We start from the raw sequence: 17,952 nt of genomic DNA, 5'->3' as shown, positions 1-17,952 counted from the left end.
AATCAATCAATCATCTACCACCCACTTTCTGCTATTATTTAATTATTATACATTGTGTGTGTGTGTGTGTGTGTGTGTGTGTGTGCGTGTGTGTGTGTGTGTGTGTGTGTGCGTGTGCGTGCGTGCATGCGTGTGTGTGCACAGAAGCGAGAGAGAGATCAAAGGAGGAGACTGCAGCACTTCCTGGCAGACTTGGCATTACTGGGATCACTGCAGGTTGGTTCTTGACCATTCAAGTCAATTCAATGCATTTCGTACTGGGTTCTGAGACTGGGCAAGAAAAACATAACATGCAGTCAGATGGTTAAAGCAGCGCTGCCTTCTTCCTGTGCTCAGGGTTTTAGGTACTTCCAGCCCTGGCTTCGAGGGAGAGAAGAGCTGCTGCTAACAATTGTTAATGAGGATCTGGTTAGTATTGAAAATAAGAAAAATGTTCTGTGCTGTACTGCAAATCCAAGCCTGCATGACGGGCGCAAATGGCAATGCCTTTATTAATTTGATGCATATAGGCCTACAGTATGGTATTATACACTGACAGATTACATTTCCTTTTTCTTTTCGGCTCTTCACCTATAGAGTGTCTGTCAGATGTGCACACACCTGTACACTTGCTACACTTCTATATACCAGGGCCACCCCAAGCCCCATACATATATACTTATGTGTTATACATTAGTGATTTATTTAGTGATTTAAAGGGTACACATATTCCCCGACCCATCTTAACCCTGGGTACACATCCCCCAACCTCTCATCGACTGCCACTACAGGGCTGGCGGTCACCTGGCTTCGCTGTGTCCAGGGCCACCTCCTGTTCCTCCGGCAGCACCTGCAACAGCAGTGACGTCTCCCAGAGTAGCAGCCCCGTCAGCCTGGCCAGCCACACCAGCTCGCCCCTACCTGGAGAAACACCTGGTCCGCAGCGGGACTCCCAGCCGCACGCACACACCAAGCCCCAGCCGCAGGCGAGCAGGTAAGTTCCCATGTGCAATATGGTGTATTTGTCCCGGGTGAGATTCCAAAAGGTCAGAGAAGGTATTGTGTTATAAAAAATCACACCCAGTGTGAAGTGGGTGGTGTGGTCACAGTGGTCATCACAGTGATGGAAGTGATTCACTTAAAAAAAAACATAGAAGTGTTTTTTTTAAGTCCATACTGCTATTCATAGGGCTGCACATGTGTCATGTGTTTCGCTAGCCAATCACAGTCCTGAATTTGCAAAGTCAGCCAATCACATTACAGCTAGTGGTGATGACACCAGCTGTAATGTGATTGGCTGACTTTGCAAAAGTATAGATTTGCGTTGACTGTGGAAGGGTTAGGGTTGTAGACTGCGTTGTAGACTATTGGCCAATCACGGTGCAGGATTGGTCAGTGTCCAAACCTCACTTATAGGGGGCGGTTACACCGCCCCAAAAACATGCCATTTAAAAGATGTATTCTTTTAAATGGCATCTCTCAGTCACCCGGGAGAGAGTATAACGGCTGCTCCTTCACATGGAAAGGAGCCAGTTGGTTCAGGCATCTAGTACGGATGTTTCCTGAACGTCTCCCTAGGGAGGTCCTCTGGGCACGTCCCACTGGGAGGAGGCCCCGGGGCAGACCAAGGACCACAGGGGGGGGATTACTCAACGCTGGCTTCCGAAAACCTCGGAATCCCCCAGCATGAAGTGGCTAATGTTTCCCGGGAAAGGGAAGTCTGGAGCTCTCTGCTGGAACTGTTGCCCCCCGACCCGGTTTCGGTCGGATAAGCAGTGGAAGATAGATAGATGAATTGGTGCACCTAAAAGGAATTGGAAGAAAGATTTCATATCCACCAAAAATACTAGTCTTATGTATGAAAAAGATTTTCTCCATGATTTTAGTTTTTTTTGTTAGTCTTGTTAACGTACCGGTACATTTTTTATGGGCCATATATACAGTAAATATCCCCTTTTTTAACCTTATTATTATTATTATTATTTAATTTATTCATTAATATTTTCCAGACATTTTCATAAGTAGTGAAAATAGCAGATCTACAAGCTCACAACCTGTCACGATGCGACGGGTCCCGAGCTGAAAAGGTTTGTGGAACCCTGCTGTATAGGATGACGGTGATGGACGTAAATGAGACATGCTCACCACTCTGTCAACAAACTCTGCTCAATATGGCCTTGAGCAACACGTGTGTGTGTGTGTGTGTGTGTGTGCGCGCGCACACACGCGTGTGTGCGTGTGTGCAACTACACCTCCCCAGGCCATTTATATAAATATGTGTGAGTGTGTTCTTAGTCAAGATGCTTGCCTAAATAAGTTTGACTTTTAAGACATGTAAAGGTGGAGCTCAAACTAATGAATTATATGTTCACACGCCAGAAAAGTAAACATACTGTAAGAGCAGAGACATGGAGGCGGTAGGTAAAACAGGCACAGGCACTCACAAAACACGTGCGCACACACACACACACACACACACACACACACACACACACACACACACACACACACACACACACACACACACACACACACACACACACACACACACACACACACACACACACACACACACACACACACACACACACACACACACACACACAAACTTGTTCACCTCTTTCCAGTCGTTGAAAGTAACTAAGTACGTTTACTCAAGTACTGTACTTAAGTACAATGTTGAGACACTTTTACTTTACTTGAGTATAGTAAAAATATATATACTTTTCTGCAATACTTTATACTACTACTACTTTATCTACTTTGCCGATTACTTTGCCGATATAGATTATCATTACAAAACATACATAGTATTCCACTCGGTAACCCAGGTGGGCACCAAAACCATCTGGGCAATAGGGATAACTGGGCATCAAAACCATCCTTGCACTAGGGACATGTGGGCACCTGGTCAACTGGGCACTAGACCCTGTCACACTCTCATGGGCTCTGGTACCCTCTGTAATAATTTACAAATGAAGCACTATAGGTCCATATGACATTTCTCAGTTCCAAGATACTGTTAGAAGTGACCATATCTTCTGATGTGTGTTAATAACAGCTGGATGTGAGGAATATTGTATATTTTAATTGGGGGATGTCGAGATACAATATCTACTGTAACTTCAAGTTGACAACAATTTAAATCTGGTTAATAATAGTAGGCTAATGATCTTCTCTCCCCTACTCAGAATTTCCCCAATATTTGCATGGGACAATGGCCTGGTAAATGGAAACAGAATGTCTCTTCAGGATCTATTGTTCCCTATAGGTCTGGGGAACTGAACACAAGCTATTTGACACCAAGGAGGATACGTTTCACAGAGATACTTCATAGGAGCTCTCACAATGGCATCGACTGCTATACCTCATATTGCTTAGAGACAGAATCAGCCGGCGAGGCTGCGGAGAGGGGTGGCAGAGGTGTGGAACTATTGTTAACGCCTCACCTTGTCATACAGTAACACACGGAAGAGCCTTTCACATTCACTTACATAACACCTGTTATGTAAGTGAATGTGTTGGATACTGTATCCTAGCTTCCCTGTAGTCATTTGGAAATATATATATAAAATGATCGTTATCATCATATGCAATTTCAACAGAATTCCCAGAGCAACAGAGAAGTACTTAGTTACTGAGTCATTGACTTCCTTGTGGGGTTTCGTAATACATTTTGAGGAGAAATAAAACACGTGTTTTACATCTTATACAGAGGTATTTACGTGACATAATGGGGATTAGACCAAGCATTGATTGATTGATTGAATACTGTTGCTGTTGGTGTATATAATATACCAAAATCATTTGCACGTGTACTGATGTTCTCTTTTTCAGCTATTTTTTGCATTCTTTATTTTTATAATTGATTTTATTCTCACAACGCATTGCGACGCGTTGTAAGCTTGTAGATCTGCTATTTTTGAAGGATTTTGACAAATTTTGAGAATAATGACTACTTTCACTTTTGTTACTTTAAGTATATTTTGATGATTGCTGCTTTTACTGAAGTAAAACATATGAGTACTTCTTACACCACTGCCTCTTTCTCTTTCTTCCCAGGGCTCCTGGCAGTGAGGGCCATCTCCTCCCAGCCTCCCCTAGTGAAAGAGAGATGGCAGTGCCCGTAAGCTGATCATTTTGGTTTCCTAGGTGGAACCTTTTCCAAAAACAAGTTAATCAATGCCATTTGGTGGACACGTTCATCCCACATGTTCAGACCATTTTCAGCATGGGTGGCCCCAGTGAGAATCAAATACCTAACCTTAACTCATATACTGCCTAGAACGACTAAAACGACTTCTGTCCATAAGCCATGCCTGCCAAGAACGACTAAAACGACTTTTTAAAAAAATTAAAAAATTAAAAATATATATATATTTTTTTTTTTTTTTTTTAGATTTTTTTTTTTTTTTTGACCCAAAGACCAAGGAGATATGATTTTTCGAAGATATAGACTCCCATCCACTTCCTTGTTAACTTAAAACTTAAAAATTCTGTATCTCGGCTCCTGAGTACTTTTTTTTTTCAATGAAAAATATGGCAGTGTTCAAACGCAGCCAGAATAATTCTGGCAGTGAATGAGTTAACGGTGTGGCAATGTTTTTTTTTAGATAAGCCATGTTAGATAATGTATTGTAGTTGGGCAAAATTGGATGGAAATGTGTGTGTGTGTGTGTGTGTGTGTGTGTGTGTGTGTGTGTGTGTGCGTGCGTGTGTGAGACACTGCAGACCATGGAAACATTAATTGTGCATATACAGTATTTCTACTGTAATAATATTCCATATGGTATACACATTGATTTGCCTTTGCTCTCTCCCTCACCAGGAAGTGAACTGTACTCTATTCCTATTGGCTGGTTATGCCAAATATGGACGGCCCTATGCCTGGATACGTTCCAATCACGAGCGCCTGGTCAATATCGGAGGCACCGATTCAATGGTGAAAGACACGCCCATGAAACTCAAGTCCATCACAGACTGGCAAACACAAGGTATGGAAAAAATGTCTGGAATCCTAAAAAGTAGACAGTTATTGTTTCAATGAGACCATGTTGACAGATTCAATAATTGGTCTATTTTTCCACAAGCTGAATTCGTTACAGATGTGTGTCTGAGTCCACCCATAGTGAGATACAATTTCCTGTAGGGGCATGAAAAGATGAAAGTTAGATTGCATGTGGTGAGGGTTTAGTCTTATTCATCAACAAAGTATACAAGCTGTATTTACTTTTGGCATATAAGCTCCTGTATAAACTATTGTTTCACTTCATCTTTGGGTCTGTAAATGATTACATTGTTTACAAAACATGCAGACTCCTCTATTTTGTTTCCCCCCAATTCTTTCCATCAAGGAATACGTGTGTGGGACATTGTCAGTGAGCTGGTGTGCCTGTGCACCATTCCTTCTCCTTCCAACCCCTTTGCCCTGGATATGAGCTATGTTAAAAGCCTTCTCCTCCCAGAGAGGTTCGTAGTCACAGGGGCCCTCCTCAACTTCCTGGAGATGTATGTGGTTTATGGAAACAGCGACGAGTTGCACTATGACAAAGGTACAACTGGCATAACTGGTAATATTATTATGAATGATGAAGCAATTTGACATGTATATGTGAAATTGTAAGAGACAGACAGCAGGCGGTGCTCTAGAGCTGTTGTGGAGGAACAATATTACTCACTCAATGCTCTTTCCTTTACTTCATTGCATCTCCTCTTCTCTTTCATTCCATCCCTTTTGCTCTCTATCTATCTATCTGGCTGTTCATCAATCTGTCTATCTATTTCTGTCTGTTTTTCTTTCTCTTTAGCCGCTTATGACCACCAGCGTTTTTACTGGCTTGTCCATTTTTGTCCTCATCTCATTTCAGTGGTGGAGGAAGTCAAGCCTCTGAGGCGACTTCATGTCCAGTCACTGTTGGAGGTCCAGAGACTCCATCGGAGCGCCAGGCCCAATAACACGCCCGAAACAGAGCATGCCTCTGGACAACAGTAACCACAGATCTCCTTTATATCCTCTGCATAGAGGGATGACTAATGCCTCATCTGCACTGCTAGATCTGTTCTTGTTGGCAATCGACGCTGTTGTGTGACGGAGCATAAATTGAGGTTTAAGGGTTTTAGTGCTAGCTTCTGACTAGTCAAATCTTTGGAAAACTGCACTGAGACACAACTTTGGTCACATTCCATGCAATCTGGGAATCCATTCGTTTAAATAAAATATTTTTTCCCCCAATGCATTGAAGACCTGTCTTGAGAGATTACATTCCATGTAGATTGAGACCAATACTTGGAAGTTAATGTCGTCAGAAGCCTTTCACTTAAATTGCTGTCGAATGCCATTGTTTTGTGGTGTGATTTAGTTTTTTAATAGTACTACTGATCTACTGTAGCTCCATTTATTACCCAATGTGTTTGTAATACTATGTCCATATTCGACATGTTCTGCTATACTGGGCATCTTTCAACACAATATCTGAAGATCTGTAGTCTCACACTGGTCTGTACTCTAAAGCAGTGGTTCGCAGCGTGGGGTTCTTGGGGAGGGGTTCCAGGAGACCTTAGTTAAATGATTGAACCAAATAGACCCTTACAGGTCTGTAACTCTGAAGTGTGCAAATGGAACCGACCCTTACAGGTCCATTTGCTTCCATTCATACGCTCTCAGTTAAATTAACACACAGGATTTTACGGTGTAGATTGGGGTCCCAGAGATTCAAATGGGGTCAGGGGTTTAGAAGCACTCATGTGTACCCATTACCCAAGTCTTTGAAATGTAAAAAAAAAAAAAAACATACCTTGTACCCTGGGAAATTAGTCACGTGACTTTAAGAAAAAAAATCCCAGGACCTCTCTGAAAGTCTTGACCTCCACAACCCCAACCCCTTACACGTGCACACACAGTGGAATTCTGTTTTTATCAGGCCAAATATAACTCTTTAAAAACGGTGTGTGAGTGTTCCGATTTGGATTTGGAACCTCAAGTTCCATTCATCATGCATCTCATTTATCAAGTAGTGGTACTGCACATGGGTCAAAGTTCAGGTTGGACAGATATTTGTAATCAGGACTTGAAACCTTGTAGCCAGATCAGACATTCACGAGACTACACACACAACATTGCTGTATAAAAAGTTTACTATTCAATAGAATACATATTTAAATATGCAGATAACATGTACACAGACAATAAAATAACACTTAAGCGGGCAATTGAGCCCATTAGGGACGGTGCCGTTTGTAGTTTGGGACACATCAGTGTACACCCCCCAAAAAAAACATTAAAAACATTGACACAGTCAAGAATTAAAAAATAAAAATAGGCACCTTTACTGTGGAACTCCTTAGCTTAGCTTATGCCATTACTGGTCTCAACTCCTGAGTGTAAAAGTGGACCTGTAAGGGTCCATTTTTACACTCAGTTAACAAACGCTCAGGAGTTTACTGGCAGCCTTCGTCTACCCTCAAGTCTCCCCTGTGTAACATTTGTAAACCTTTAATCAGTTGCTATCATGAGACCATGTTATGCAATCCTGCACACAGTGATGCCTATATCTGTCAGTTAAAATGCAGTCACAAAGAATTGGGGCACTTTTCACAGCTCTGGTAAAGTGACCATGTTAATGGTTCTGAACGCAAAGCTGTCGTTACACAGTAGGAATGTACTGACGTGGTATGGAAAAATGTGAGGAGTGTGAGAGAGAGAGAGACAGAACAAACAGGCATGCGCATACTTAACAATATGCAAAGTCATAAAGTCAGTGATGGCTTTCCATTCAGTCTTTGAGAAGATCCAAGATCTTGAATTTCAGAATGCAGGTGCATGGCCGAACATTCCAAATTGGGGCTCCATGTGGGAACACTACACGCCACACACACACACACACACACACACACACACACACACACACACACACACACACACACACACACACACACACACACACACACACACACACACACACACACACACACACACACACACACACACACACACACACACACACACACGTGATTTTCCACATAAATGCAAATAATTTATCACATTGGCCATAAATCAGAAAACCTGTTTTTGCAGGATGCTCCTACAGTACATAGCTTAAGGGAGGATTTAGTTTGCACTGTGGGTTGTCGGGTTATGTACACAAGTAACTGGGCCTGTCATACACGTGACATACTATAATTCAAACTAATGAACTTTTACGGACATAGAACTAAACATAGAACTGATTATTTAGGATCTATTGCCAAAACGATAGTGTTGCAAATGGCAAATCATGAAGTGATTCAGAAGGTGCTCAAAGAAAGAAGTCACAAAATTAACGGCATTTCGTGAGCATTAAGCCTGATTTATACTTGGTTGTGCAGCTTGTCTCCACCAAAAACAGCTGATCTGCAAGCTCCACTGCCATGTGTTGTTAGAACTTGTAGATCGGCTATTTTCGATGCAAGACACCGGCGTGCAACAAAGTATAAATCAGGCTTTAGAAACCATAACAGGGCAGTAGCAACCTGTAACTGTGACAAAACCCAATCTTATAGACCTTTGTTTAAAAGAAAATAAGAAGAAAAGAGCCCAGACATTTTTCTACAACTCCTCACACTATACTGTGACTTGGGCCAAGACAAATACATAGTAAAATGCGGAGTGTTTTTTTTTTATCTCTGAAAGTAAGAAAAGGAATCCTTACAGGTCTATTTTTTACTTAAGAGGTAAATTAGCACTCCAGATTTGACAGTTTACTGTATCTGCCACGTTTAGGTTAACGCTGAAATGAAAAACATTCAATTGTACATTTTAAAAGAAAGGTGCTTGCTAGCGCCAAAGGGTGGAAGATTTTAATAAAGTCAACATGACTTTTCGCTAATGTATGTAAAAAATAAAACCAGCACCCAGTTTGTCTGTTTGTATCCAGTTTTGGCTAAGTCCTGTATGTCTGTTTGTATCCAGTTTTGGCTAAATCCTGTATGTCTGCTTGTATCCAGTTTTGGCTAAGTCCTGTATGTCTGTTTGGATCTAGTTTTGGCTGTGTTTTGATCCAGTTTTGGCTTCGTCCTGTCTGTGTAACATTGTTGGTTTTGGTGATATACCCGTTAGCTTCACACCACTTGTCTCTTTCATCGGTCATTTGGTCAACCAGACTCTTCGACCCAATAAGCCATCGTTAGTGGCAGTGGAAATGAAGTGGTCTAGAGTCAGCCACAAGTCTGCTAGTAGCTGTTGACAGGTGAATAATGGCAGCTGTCAACAGCCTCCTGTGCCATCAGCCAACCGTATGGTTTGCCTACTCGCAAACGTCAACAGCTGATGCTGCTACTTCCAAAGCTCTCAAGTCCGTCAAGTCACTGGGTACAGAAATGTCCCTGCAATCCTCAGATGTCCACGTTCCTTCCCTCCCTCCCTTGTCAGTGTTGTGGTGCTTGAGATTTTCATCAGGTTTATGTGGCCCCATGTCTTCGGGGCATTGATTTAATTCCAACTGTCTGAAGTGGATCCTCTTCTAGTGATGGCCTTGAGGGGGCTGTGAGACATCGAGCCCCTCTTCTTCCAGCGAACTTAAAACACAAAAAAACACAAAGTCAGTACAGTCAATTGGTGAAAATTAAGGCATATGGTGGCATTCAAAATGGTTATTCAGTCTCCCTTGATCTCATCATACAGCTACAGACAAATCCAGACTTTATTTAAGGTGAATTTTTACACGGGGGGAGGGTATAAGTATAACACCCATTTAGTTCTAAATTACATTGCAATATCGTTGAAATAGTATCACAGAATGTATTGCAATATTCAATATTACCATGTATCGCTCAAAGCTTAATTCTTATGGAGAAAGCTCACCTTTTCCTAGACTGGTGGGGAGTGTGCAGCTCTTAGGCAATGTAGGGGTCTTGGGCAGGTCTTCCATCCCCTTCACCTCTCCCAGGGGGAGAGTAGCTGAGCCGTCCTGCTGCGAGTCTCTCAGCGCCCGCTGGAAGGAATGTCCCAGGCAGGTCGTCATGTCCCTCGCCCGCTCTGCCCGGCTGCACCAGAACACCCGGCACTGGAGCTGCTGCCCTTGCTTCTTACAGATGTACAGGAAGACATTGGGTCTGTTGGAATCAGCGGCACAGTAGGCAATGTCCTGCAGGTAGGTCTTGGTGAGCTGCCGGCCTGTGCTCAGCTCCTTCACCTCCACGTACCTCGGACGCACCACCAGGGCATGGTCTTTGCCCAGCTTCTTTCCGTTGCCGGTGCCCTCTAGCAAATGGCCTATAGCGTTTTCTGCCTGCTCTCGATCCAGGGAGAAGATTTTCTCCGTGCCCAGGTAGTGGACCTTGAAGAGCGGGTCGCCGTGGGACAGCGACTCGGTGCGGTCTCGGAGGAAGCGGCGGCGGAGGGCAGCCGGGGAGTTTTTAAGAGTCTGCATGAGTTGGAGGGTGCTGAGAGCCATGGTGCGTTTCAGGCAGGACTTGGGGGAAGATTCAGAGGCCAGCTCTGGGCCAGCTGAGGTGGATGGATCCTCCTCAGGCTCTGTTCCACTGGTCTGCCTTTCCTCTACAGATGCAGTGTCGTCGCATCCACCACTCGTATCTGGAATAAAACGGATGAAACTGAGGTTAGCAGCAGGCCCATTTTCAATGAAGAATTATGTGCTGAAAATAGCACATAAATATTAGTAGCTCATCTTGAGATATGAATTATTGAATAACCATTTCATTGAATGGTTTGACATTGACCAGTTGCTCTTATGGAAATGGAGACATATTTCTGGCACTGTACCAGTGTACCACAGTGCAGAAAAACAAAGGCCAGCTGACAAGAGTGACGCATCCACACATAATATTAATTTACCACAGTCACCAGCCGTTAAATATTAACGAGCGGGCTTGGCCTGGACTTTTGTTGACGGGAATGAACCCTTGAGACATGCACTTATGCACAGACTTTGGTTAAGATCATTGGCTACCCTAGTCTTTTTTTATGGAGCATCAACGGATGTCTAATATATTTAGGAATAAAGTTATCACCACCCCATTTCAGTTCTTTAAGAGAGAACCTAAAGTCATGGGATACACAAGAATCTTGAAGATTCCGTCAAGTCCGCGTGAGAGAGTGGACACAGTCAGGTGCATTCCACACATTAGGGCATATGTGACCTCACCAACTAATGTCTTATGCAATCCTCACAGCTGCCCCCATTGTCTTTGGCCCTCCAAAAACTTCAACACTCTCCTCTGGTCGGTACAGCCATTGTGTTAAATTTTATTTTTTCCCCTTTCTCTTTTGTTGGCCATTCTTTCAACATCCTACAAACGGCCTCAGAAGTGACTTAGAGAGAACCGCCGACTGTTCTAAAGGTAGTGGCCATTGTTAGTCAAGCCCCCTGCACAGGAAACAGCTTTGCGCTCCCCGCCAAATATTTCTCCTAAAAACAATGGCATGCCTTGGTGAGTGTGTCACATCACAAAGAGAAAGCTGAACTAAAGCATGGTCTGACCCAAAACCCAGACATACACATATACATGTTTAGGTCACAGACATGTAGGAGGAGCACAGACAGTCTCATATATTACTCACACACACTAACATGACAACCATGGGCCATGGCAGAGACATATAGTCCAATATCCTAATGTCTGACACCTTCATGGTACACCAGACAATACAATTAAAAGGTAAGGATAAAGATACAATACTGAGCTGCTGTCCCTATCTGCACTGTATCTCTGAACATGTGTACATGTTATTGTACATTTACAGTGTACAGTTATTTTGTAATCATTATCATGCCTCAAAGGCGTTTTACAGATCTGCCTACAAGACTGTGCACAGTAGCTCCAACAGTGGTATTTAATCCCGACTGTTCACATAATGTCAAAGGTAAAGCCAACTCAAAATTTCAAGGGGAATTTTGATAGGGGTGGGAATACTGGGAAATAGGCCTATCAGTTTATGAGGTCTGACCTTCATTGTAACCTAGAGACGCAGCACATAACATAGTCAAAACACAGCATTCTAAACAAGCTTCTAATATTTTCAATCAAAACTTTAGTACTTTTCAGACCCTTTAAATGCCTCAACATTACAACACACAGGTATGGAGTTGATAACAAGGCTAATATTCCGTTAATCAGGTTGTTGGACACAAAACTGGACACTGCGCTCATTACATTTTCAAAAAGAAATGTCCTTTTTTAATAATAAAAAAGTGAAAACAACTTAAGTACAATTTTGAGGTATGTTTTACTTTAGTGGAGTATTTCCAATTTTCAGTACTTTTACTTCTACTCCACTACATCTCAGGCAGACATTGTTCTTTTACTCCACTACAATTATTTGAAAAATGTAGTTACTTGTTACTTTGTAGATTTTGATTATTATTACATAACATTAACCATTGCCGCCCTATTTAAAACTGCAGATCTACAAGCTCACAATGCCTCGCATTTTCAAAAGATTTTTACACATTTGAAAACTTGTGTGGGACATTCTGTTTAATGAGTACTTTCTACTTTTGGTACTTTAAGAACATTTTGACTTTAAGAACAACTTTTACTTAAGTAAAACAAGAGTATTTCTACATTAGTATTGATACTTTTACTTAAGTAGTTAAGTAAAGTCTTACCTGAAGAAAAAAATATATAATAATAATGTAAAAGTAAATAAAATAAAATAAAATACAAAATGAAGAAGTGTTGTCTTACCTGGCCACAGTGTCATGGAGACTCCCTGCTGTGCCTTCAGCCAGGTGGACAGGTGGTGCAACAAGGTGGCTGCCGCTGCAGGAGACAGGCTTTAAAAATATCCAACATCAAAAACACAAGTCAGCTAAAACGCGTCCGATCGTTCCAATCCACGCAACAGGTCTGGTTCTCTCTCGCTGATCGCTGCCTGGTGGCTGGTGGCGATGATGTCTTGTTGTGTGTCCCTGTCTATCCCCCCCGCAAACAATGGGGATCAGCGTTAAATGACAGCACAGACGTGGCAGCAGTCGGGTAAATGAAAGCTCTCTCGCTGATCGTTCTTTATTCACCAGGCAGTTGGCGTGTGTCTGTGTGTGTGACGTTCGTTGATGTGGCTTTGACTTGAATGACTCAAAGGCGGTGCGGAGCTGTGCTTTTGAACAGCGTGGGCGCGTCGTCCCTGGGCAGTGACTGGAGTGCAGTGGCCAGTGGTGGAACGTCACTAAGTAGGCTACATTTACTCAAGTACTGTACTTACATACAGTTTTGAGGTATTTTTTTACTTTACTGGAGTGTTTTAAATTGTCAGTACTTTTACTTCTAGCCTACTCCTCTACATCTCAGAGGCAGATATTGTACTTTTTACTCCACTAGTACAATTTTTAGAAAGCTTTAGTTACATTGTTATTTTGTGGATTTTTATTACAAGCCATGAAGCCACACTAACCACTTCAGACCTATATTTCGGCCATTTAAAAATACCAGATCTACAAGCTCACAAGTTGCCATGCAAGGCATTGTGAGCTAGATCTGCTATTTTTATTTATAAGATTTTTTTTATTTTTTTTTGATGCCAATATACTTTTGTACTTTTACTCAAGTACATATTGAATTCCGGACTTTTACTTGTACAGAGTATATTTCTACATTGCAGTATTGATACTTAAGTAAAAAATGTGAATACTTTTTCCACCACTGCTGTAGTGAGCGCCCATGTTATGTGATTGCGCCTGAAGACCTGAGGAGGAGGAGGAGGATGACAACACACTGGAAACAAGATAGTTGCGGTTTCAGATAATGATAATAGGACTGCAATATTCTCTCTCTCTCTCTCTCTCTCTCTCTCTCTCTCTCTCTCTCTCTCTCTCTCTCTCTAGGTCTCTCTCTCCCCCTCTCCCACCATTCGCAACGAATCACCTTCAAACACACATAGCAATCAAGGTTATTGTCTTACAAATTCAGTTGGTTTCATTCAGATTAATTCAGAGTGCTGCTAGTTTCAGTTTAGTTTTTTATTGTTTAGATTGATATTTGACCCCCACCACCACAACATCAGATATTTTTTTCTAACATTATATAATGAATAATACTATAGCCTAGGGGCTATTCATAGCTATAGTAGCCTACTTTTCCGGTGCTGTCTTTTAATGTATCAGTTTTCCTTTGATTGCTGTAGCAAATCATAAAATACAGACAATAGGCCTTGAATGTGATGTGATATCGATTCGATACTATTTTTAGAGTGATCCTTTCTAAAGCAGACATGAGTGGGTCTGTGATATTATGGAGCTCCTCTTTATCTGTAGTAGGTATTAATGAAGTGGGTGCCATTACATCTACTAACTAACCTGATCAAAGGTCATTTGTTTTCCATATAGGCTACAAGGCAATTACTTTACTCAAATCTTTGCCAGCCCATTGTTTGAATCCACAGCTCTGCCATGGGAAAATATAATGTCCCCATATAGGAGAAAAGAGCATGGGTGAATCCCCTAAGAGAAAGGGTATTTTTTAACAAATAGTTTCAGTTTGTTTTTTCATTATGGGAGGTTCATTGTACTGTAACTTTCATTAAGCACATGCAATAATGCCTCCTCATGCTTAATTGTGTTGACAAATTGTACTTTTTTTGTTATGTCAGTTAAGTCACCTATTAAGATGTTTTTTCACACTTTACTTTTTTTTGTTAACTCTAATAACCGTGTTGACAATCATGTGTCAGAGAATTAGATTTATTTTTTGCTAAAGCATAATGTGGCATATTTTTTCAATTGAATCTGAAGGGGATTATATTTGTGACGTGAATTGTCTGTCTCTGGTAGCCAATATTCCATCATCTTTTAAGCCCATTACATGATAGGGTCCCTCAAATGAAAGCATCACTTCACACATAAACCACATACTGTATAGCTGGTTAAAACATCTGAAACCCACTACGTCTCACCAGCATTACATTGCGTCACACCGCCTATTTCTAATGGGGATCACTGGCCTTACTTGTTAAGATCTGTTTCAACTGTTTATTTTGGGGGCATTTGAACAGTGGCAGGGGAAAGCACTAAACGGTTCCATGTGTACGTTTGTGTGCGTGTACACGCAGTGTGTGTGTGAGAGAGAGCGAGAGAGTGCATGTTTGCAATTGCATATGTGCCTATGTGTATGGGTGTGTCCTTCATGGTGGAAACAGTAGGGCCCCTGTTTCTTCTGGGCTGGGCCCAACAACAGTTAAGTTTTGGACTGTACGTCACACCCACCCCAGTACCTAGAAAGAGACACTGGAACTATTATTGGCCACCAGTGACATAATGGTCCATCACACCCACCCACTCCATTTACTTAGAAACACCACAAAACAGGCGCCAAGTTAGTGGTGTTACCCTACCATGCAACCAAATGAGTTGGGGGTCATGTACAAAAAAAGGTGGCTGTGTGATTAGCTACATGTAGCCTATGTTTTAGATTTTTTTTTTATAAAAAAAATAACTGCAGATACCGATATTTACAGACACTGCATAGCGATATGTGGCCGACATATCAGTGCATTTTGCATCCCTACTCGTCACGGTGACGACACTCACCGCAAATAACAGCTTTTCAAAGATCTGTTATTTGAGGTATAAATTAGGTTTTAACCACAGAATGTTCACATGAGAAAAAGATAGCGTAACCAGAAACTATACCCTTTTCACAAACGTATCAGATATGGACAATTCTATTATTTGGTAAATACATGCACACTATCAGTGTTTCTGACTATTGTTATTGAAGCATTTAGAATTTTGTTCCAAATGTGTGTAACACTGTTAGGCCCAGGGTTTGAGCTATGTGGGAGCCAGTGGGAGCCAAGCTCCTGTGAAGGCATCTATGAGTGTTGCCTATACAAAACCATAACACAATTTTAATCACAAATCATGTATTTTTCATTGCAATGATGGAAAGGGTTATAAAATGGTGGTCTGAGACATGAAAGGGAGTATCAGAAATGTGAGGGAAAGCAGGATCTGAGTCTAGAGAACACTGGGTCCAATACATTACCATGTCTATGGGTAGGAGGATAAGGAGATAAGAAGAGAAGTAACAATAAAGATACTTGTGGTTCGGAATAATAATAATAATGACAATAATAATCTTCATTTGTATAGCAAATTTCAAAAACAAGTTTACAAAGTGCTTCACAACACAACCCACAACAGACAGTGTGGGGAAAGCAAAACAAAAAACAGTCTTCAGATGGGTATAGTGCTCTTGTTAAAAGCCATTCTAAAAAAGTGGGTCTTAGACGAGTTTTAAAAATGGCCAGTGAGGTAGCTTGTCTGACTTCCAGAGGAAGATTGTTCCATAAAAGTGGAGCCCTAACGGCAAATGCTCTATCCCCTTCTGTAACCATGCAGGCTTGATGTTTGGACCTCGAGCAACAGCTGGTCTGATGATCTAAGGTTGCGGGAAGGGATGCAAGGGGACAAAAGGTATGAAATATAGGCAGATGCAAGGCTCTTTTGTGATTTAAAAACAAACAATAATATTTTAAAATCAATTCTTAAAACCACAGGTAGCCAATGTAGTGAGGCCAGAACAGGGGTGATATGGTCAAATTCTCTGGTTCTAGTAAGAACCCATAGCTGCAGTATTTTGGACCAGTTGAAGGTGGTTGATAGCTTTTTGAGGGAGACGGAAAAAAGGGAGTTACGATAGTCCAGGTGATTAGTGACAAAGGCATGAATGAGAGTTTGTGCATCAGAAAATGACATTAATGACCTAATTTTCAAGATGCTCCTTAGTTGGAAGATGGCAGATTTTGTGATGTTGGAGAAATGTGTCTTAAAATTGAGATTCAAGTAAAAAATTACACCAAGGTTTTTGGCCTCCTTGGAGCATTGCAAGGTTGAAGTCACCCAGTAGAAAGTCCCCAAGTGGACTTGAGGGACTATAGAGCACAATAACATAAAAGAGGAACAGTTTGTGAATGAAAATGATGCATGAAATTCAAATGTTGAAAGTGGAAAAAATGAAAAAGAAAGCAAGATTAGAAACACTTCCACTTGGGGGTCATAGCCTGCTGTAAGTAAACCAGTACCACGACCAACGCCTCAGGCGGATGGCCGGGGAGAGAGAGAGTGAAGTTATAGGGTTCTGAGGGTAACAGGACAGGTGGGCACTAGGGACAACTGGGCACCAAAACAACCTGGGCACTAGGGACACGTGGGCACCTGGACAGGTGGGCACTTATGGGTGGATATAACTGGGCACCTGGACGAGTGGGCTCCTGGAGAAGTGGGCACCAAAGCCATCTGGGCACTAGGGACATGTGGGCACCTGGACGAGTGGGCACTTAAGAGGTGGAGATAACTGGGCACCTGGACGAGGGGCACCAGGACAACTGGGCACCAAAACCATCTGGGCACTAGGGAAAGGACATGTGGGCACCTGGACGAGTGGGCACTTGAATTAGGATTTGTGTTTTTTAACTTTACATAGCATGCTGCTTTGTTGTTGGTAAGTGATATTTAACCCACTGTTCTTTAAATCCCCAAACACAACGAGGTCAAAAGTACAATGTAAGAGTTTATTTGCCAAAATAGTCAAAAGTACATTATTACAGAGTTTCAAAGTACAATATTAGAGTGTATTTGTCAAAATAGAAGTACTGTTAAAAATAGAACAAATTGCAAAAATGTTAAAATACAAGGATACCAAAAAATGGTCAAATGATCAATGTTAGGATAGAGAAAATAGTTAAACAGTACACTATAAAATGATAGAAAAAATAAATAAATAAATAGTAGCCTACTGCTAAAAGATAGAGGCAAACAAACTTTAAAGATTGCTGAACTGAATGCTAGGATAGAGAAAACATACCTAAACAGTACACAATAAAATGATAGAACCTCAGTACTATTTTGGCAAATAAACTCTTATATTGTACCTTTGACCTCGTTGTTGTGTTGTGTTTGGGGGTTTAAAGAACAGTGGGTTAAATATCACTTACCAACAACAAAGTAGCATGCTATGTTAAGTTAAAAAACACTTGAG

At 41.6% G+C, this 17,952-nt stretch overlaps 3 protein-coding genes across 4 annotated transcripts; 2 read left to right on the top strand and 1 right to left on the bottom strand.

Annotated features, from left to right (window-relative positions):
* Window positions 1-118: 118 nt before the first annotated feature.
* LOC311034402 (uncharacterized protein) lies at window positions 119-977 on the top strand (the record flags this gene model as incomplete). The annotated part of the gene is made up of 3 exons (XM_084042283.1): window positions 119-216; window positions 337-408; window positions 771-977. The coding sequence occupies exons 1-3, from the start codon at window positions 127-129 to the stop codon at window positions 975-977; spliced, it is 369 nt and encodes a 122-aa protein (XP_083898409.1). The 5' UTR covers window positions 119-126.
* Window positions 978-4,062: 3,085 nt separating this feature from the next.
* LOC311035262 (uncharacterized protein) lies at window positions 4,063-6,057 on the top strand. The gene is made up of 4 exons (XM_084043364.1): window positions 4,063-4,105; window positions 4,808-4,973; window positions 5,334-5,531; window positions 5,847-6,057. The coding sequence occupies exons 1-4, from the start codon at window positions 4,094-4,096 to the stop codon at window positions 5,969-5,971; spliced, it is 501 nt and encodes a 166-aa protein (XP_083899490.1). The 5' UTR covers window positions 4,063-4,093; the 3' UTR covers window positions 5,972-6,057.
* Window positions 6,058-7,095: 1,038 nt separating this feature from the next.
* LOC311035047 (uncharacterized protein) lies at window positions 7,096-13,024 on the bottom strand. Of its 2 annotated transcripts, none has more exons than XM_084043126.1 (4): window positions 12,664-13,024; window positions 9,818-10,549; window positions 7,921-9,531; window positions 7,096-7,837 (listed from the first exon to the last, which is right to left on the bottom strand). In XM_084043126.1, exons 1-3 carry the CDS (start codon window positions 12,677-12,679, stop codon window positions 9,446-9,448), a joined length of 834 nt encoding a protein of 277 aa, XP_083899252.1. In that variant the 5' UTR covers window positions 12,680-13,024; the 3' UTR covers window positions 7,096-7,837; window positions 7,921-9,445. The 2 variants fall into 2 exon arrangements, with proteins under 2 accessions (XP_083899252.1, XP_083899253.1); XM_084043127.1 differs by having other exon boundaries at window positions 7,943-9,531.
* Between the last annotated feature and the right edge of the window lie 4,928 nt (window positions 13,025-17,952).

The sequence above is a fragment of the Gymnoscopelus microlampas genome (assembly GCF_963454915.1).
Source record: "Gymnoscopelus microlampas genome assembly, chromosome: 19".
In the NCBI taxonomy this organism is placed as follows: Eukaryota; Metazoa; Chordata; class Actinopteri; order Myctophiformes; family Myctophidae; genus Gymnoscopelus; species Gymnoscopelus microlampas.
The sequence above is the reverse complement of the archived record's forward strand: the minus strand, read 5'-3'. Positions and strand labels throughout refer to the sequence as shown.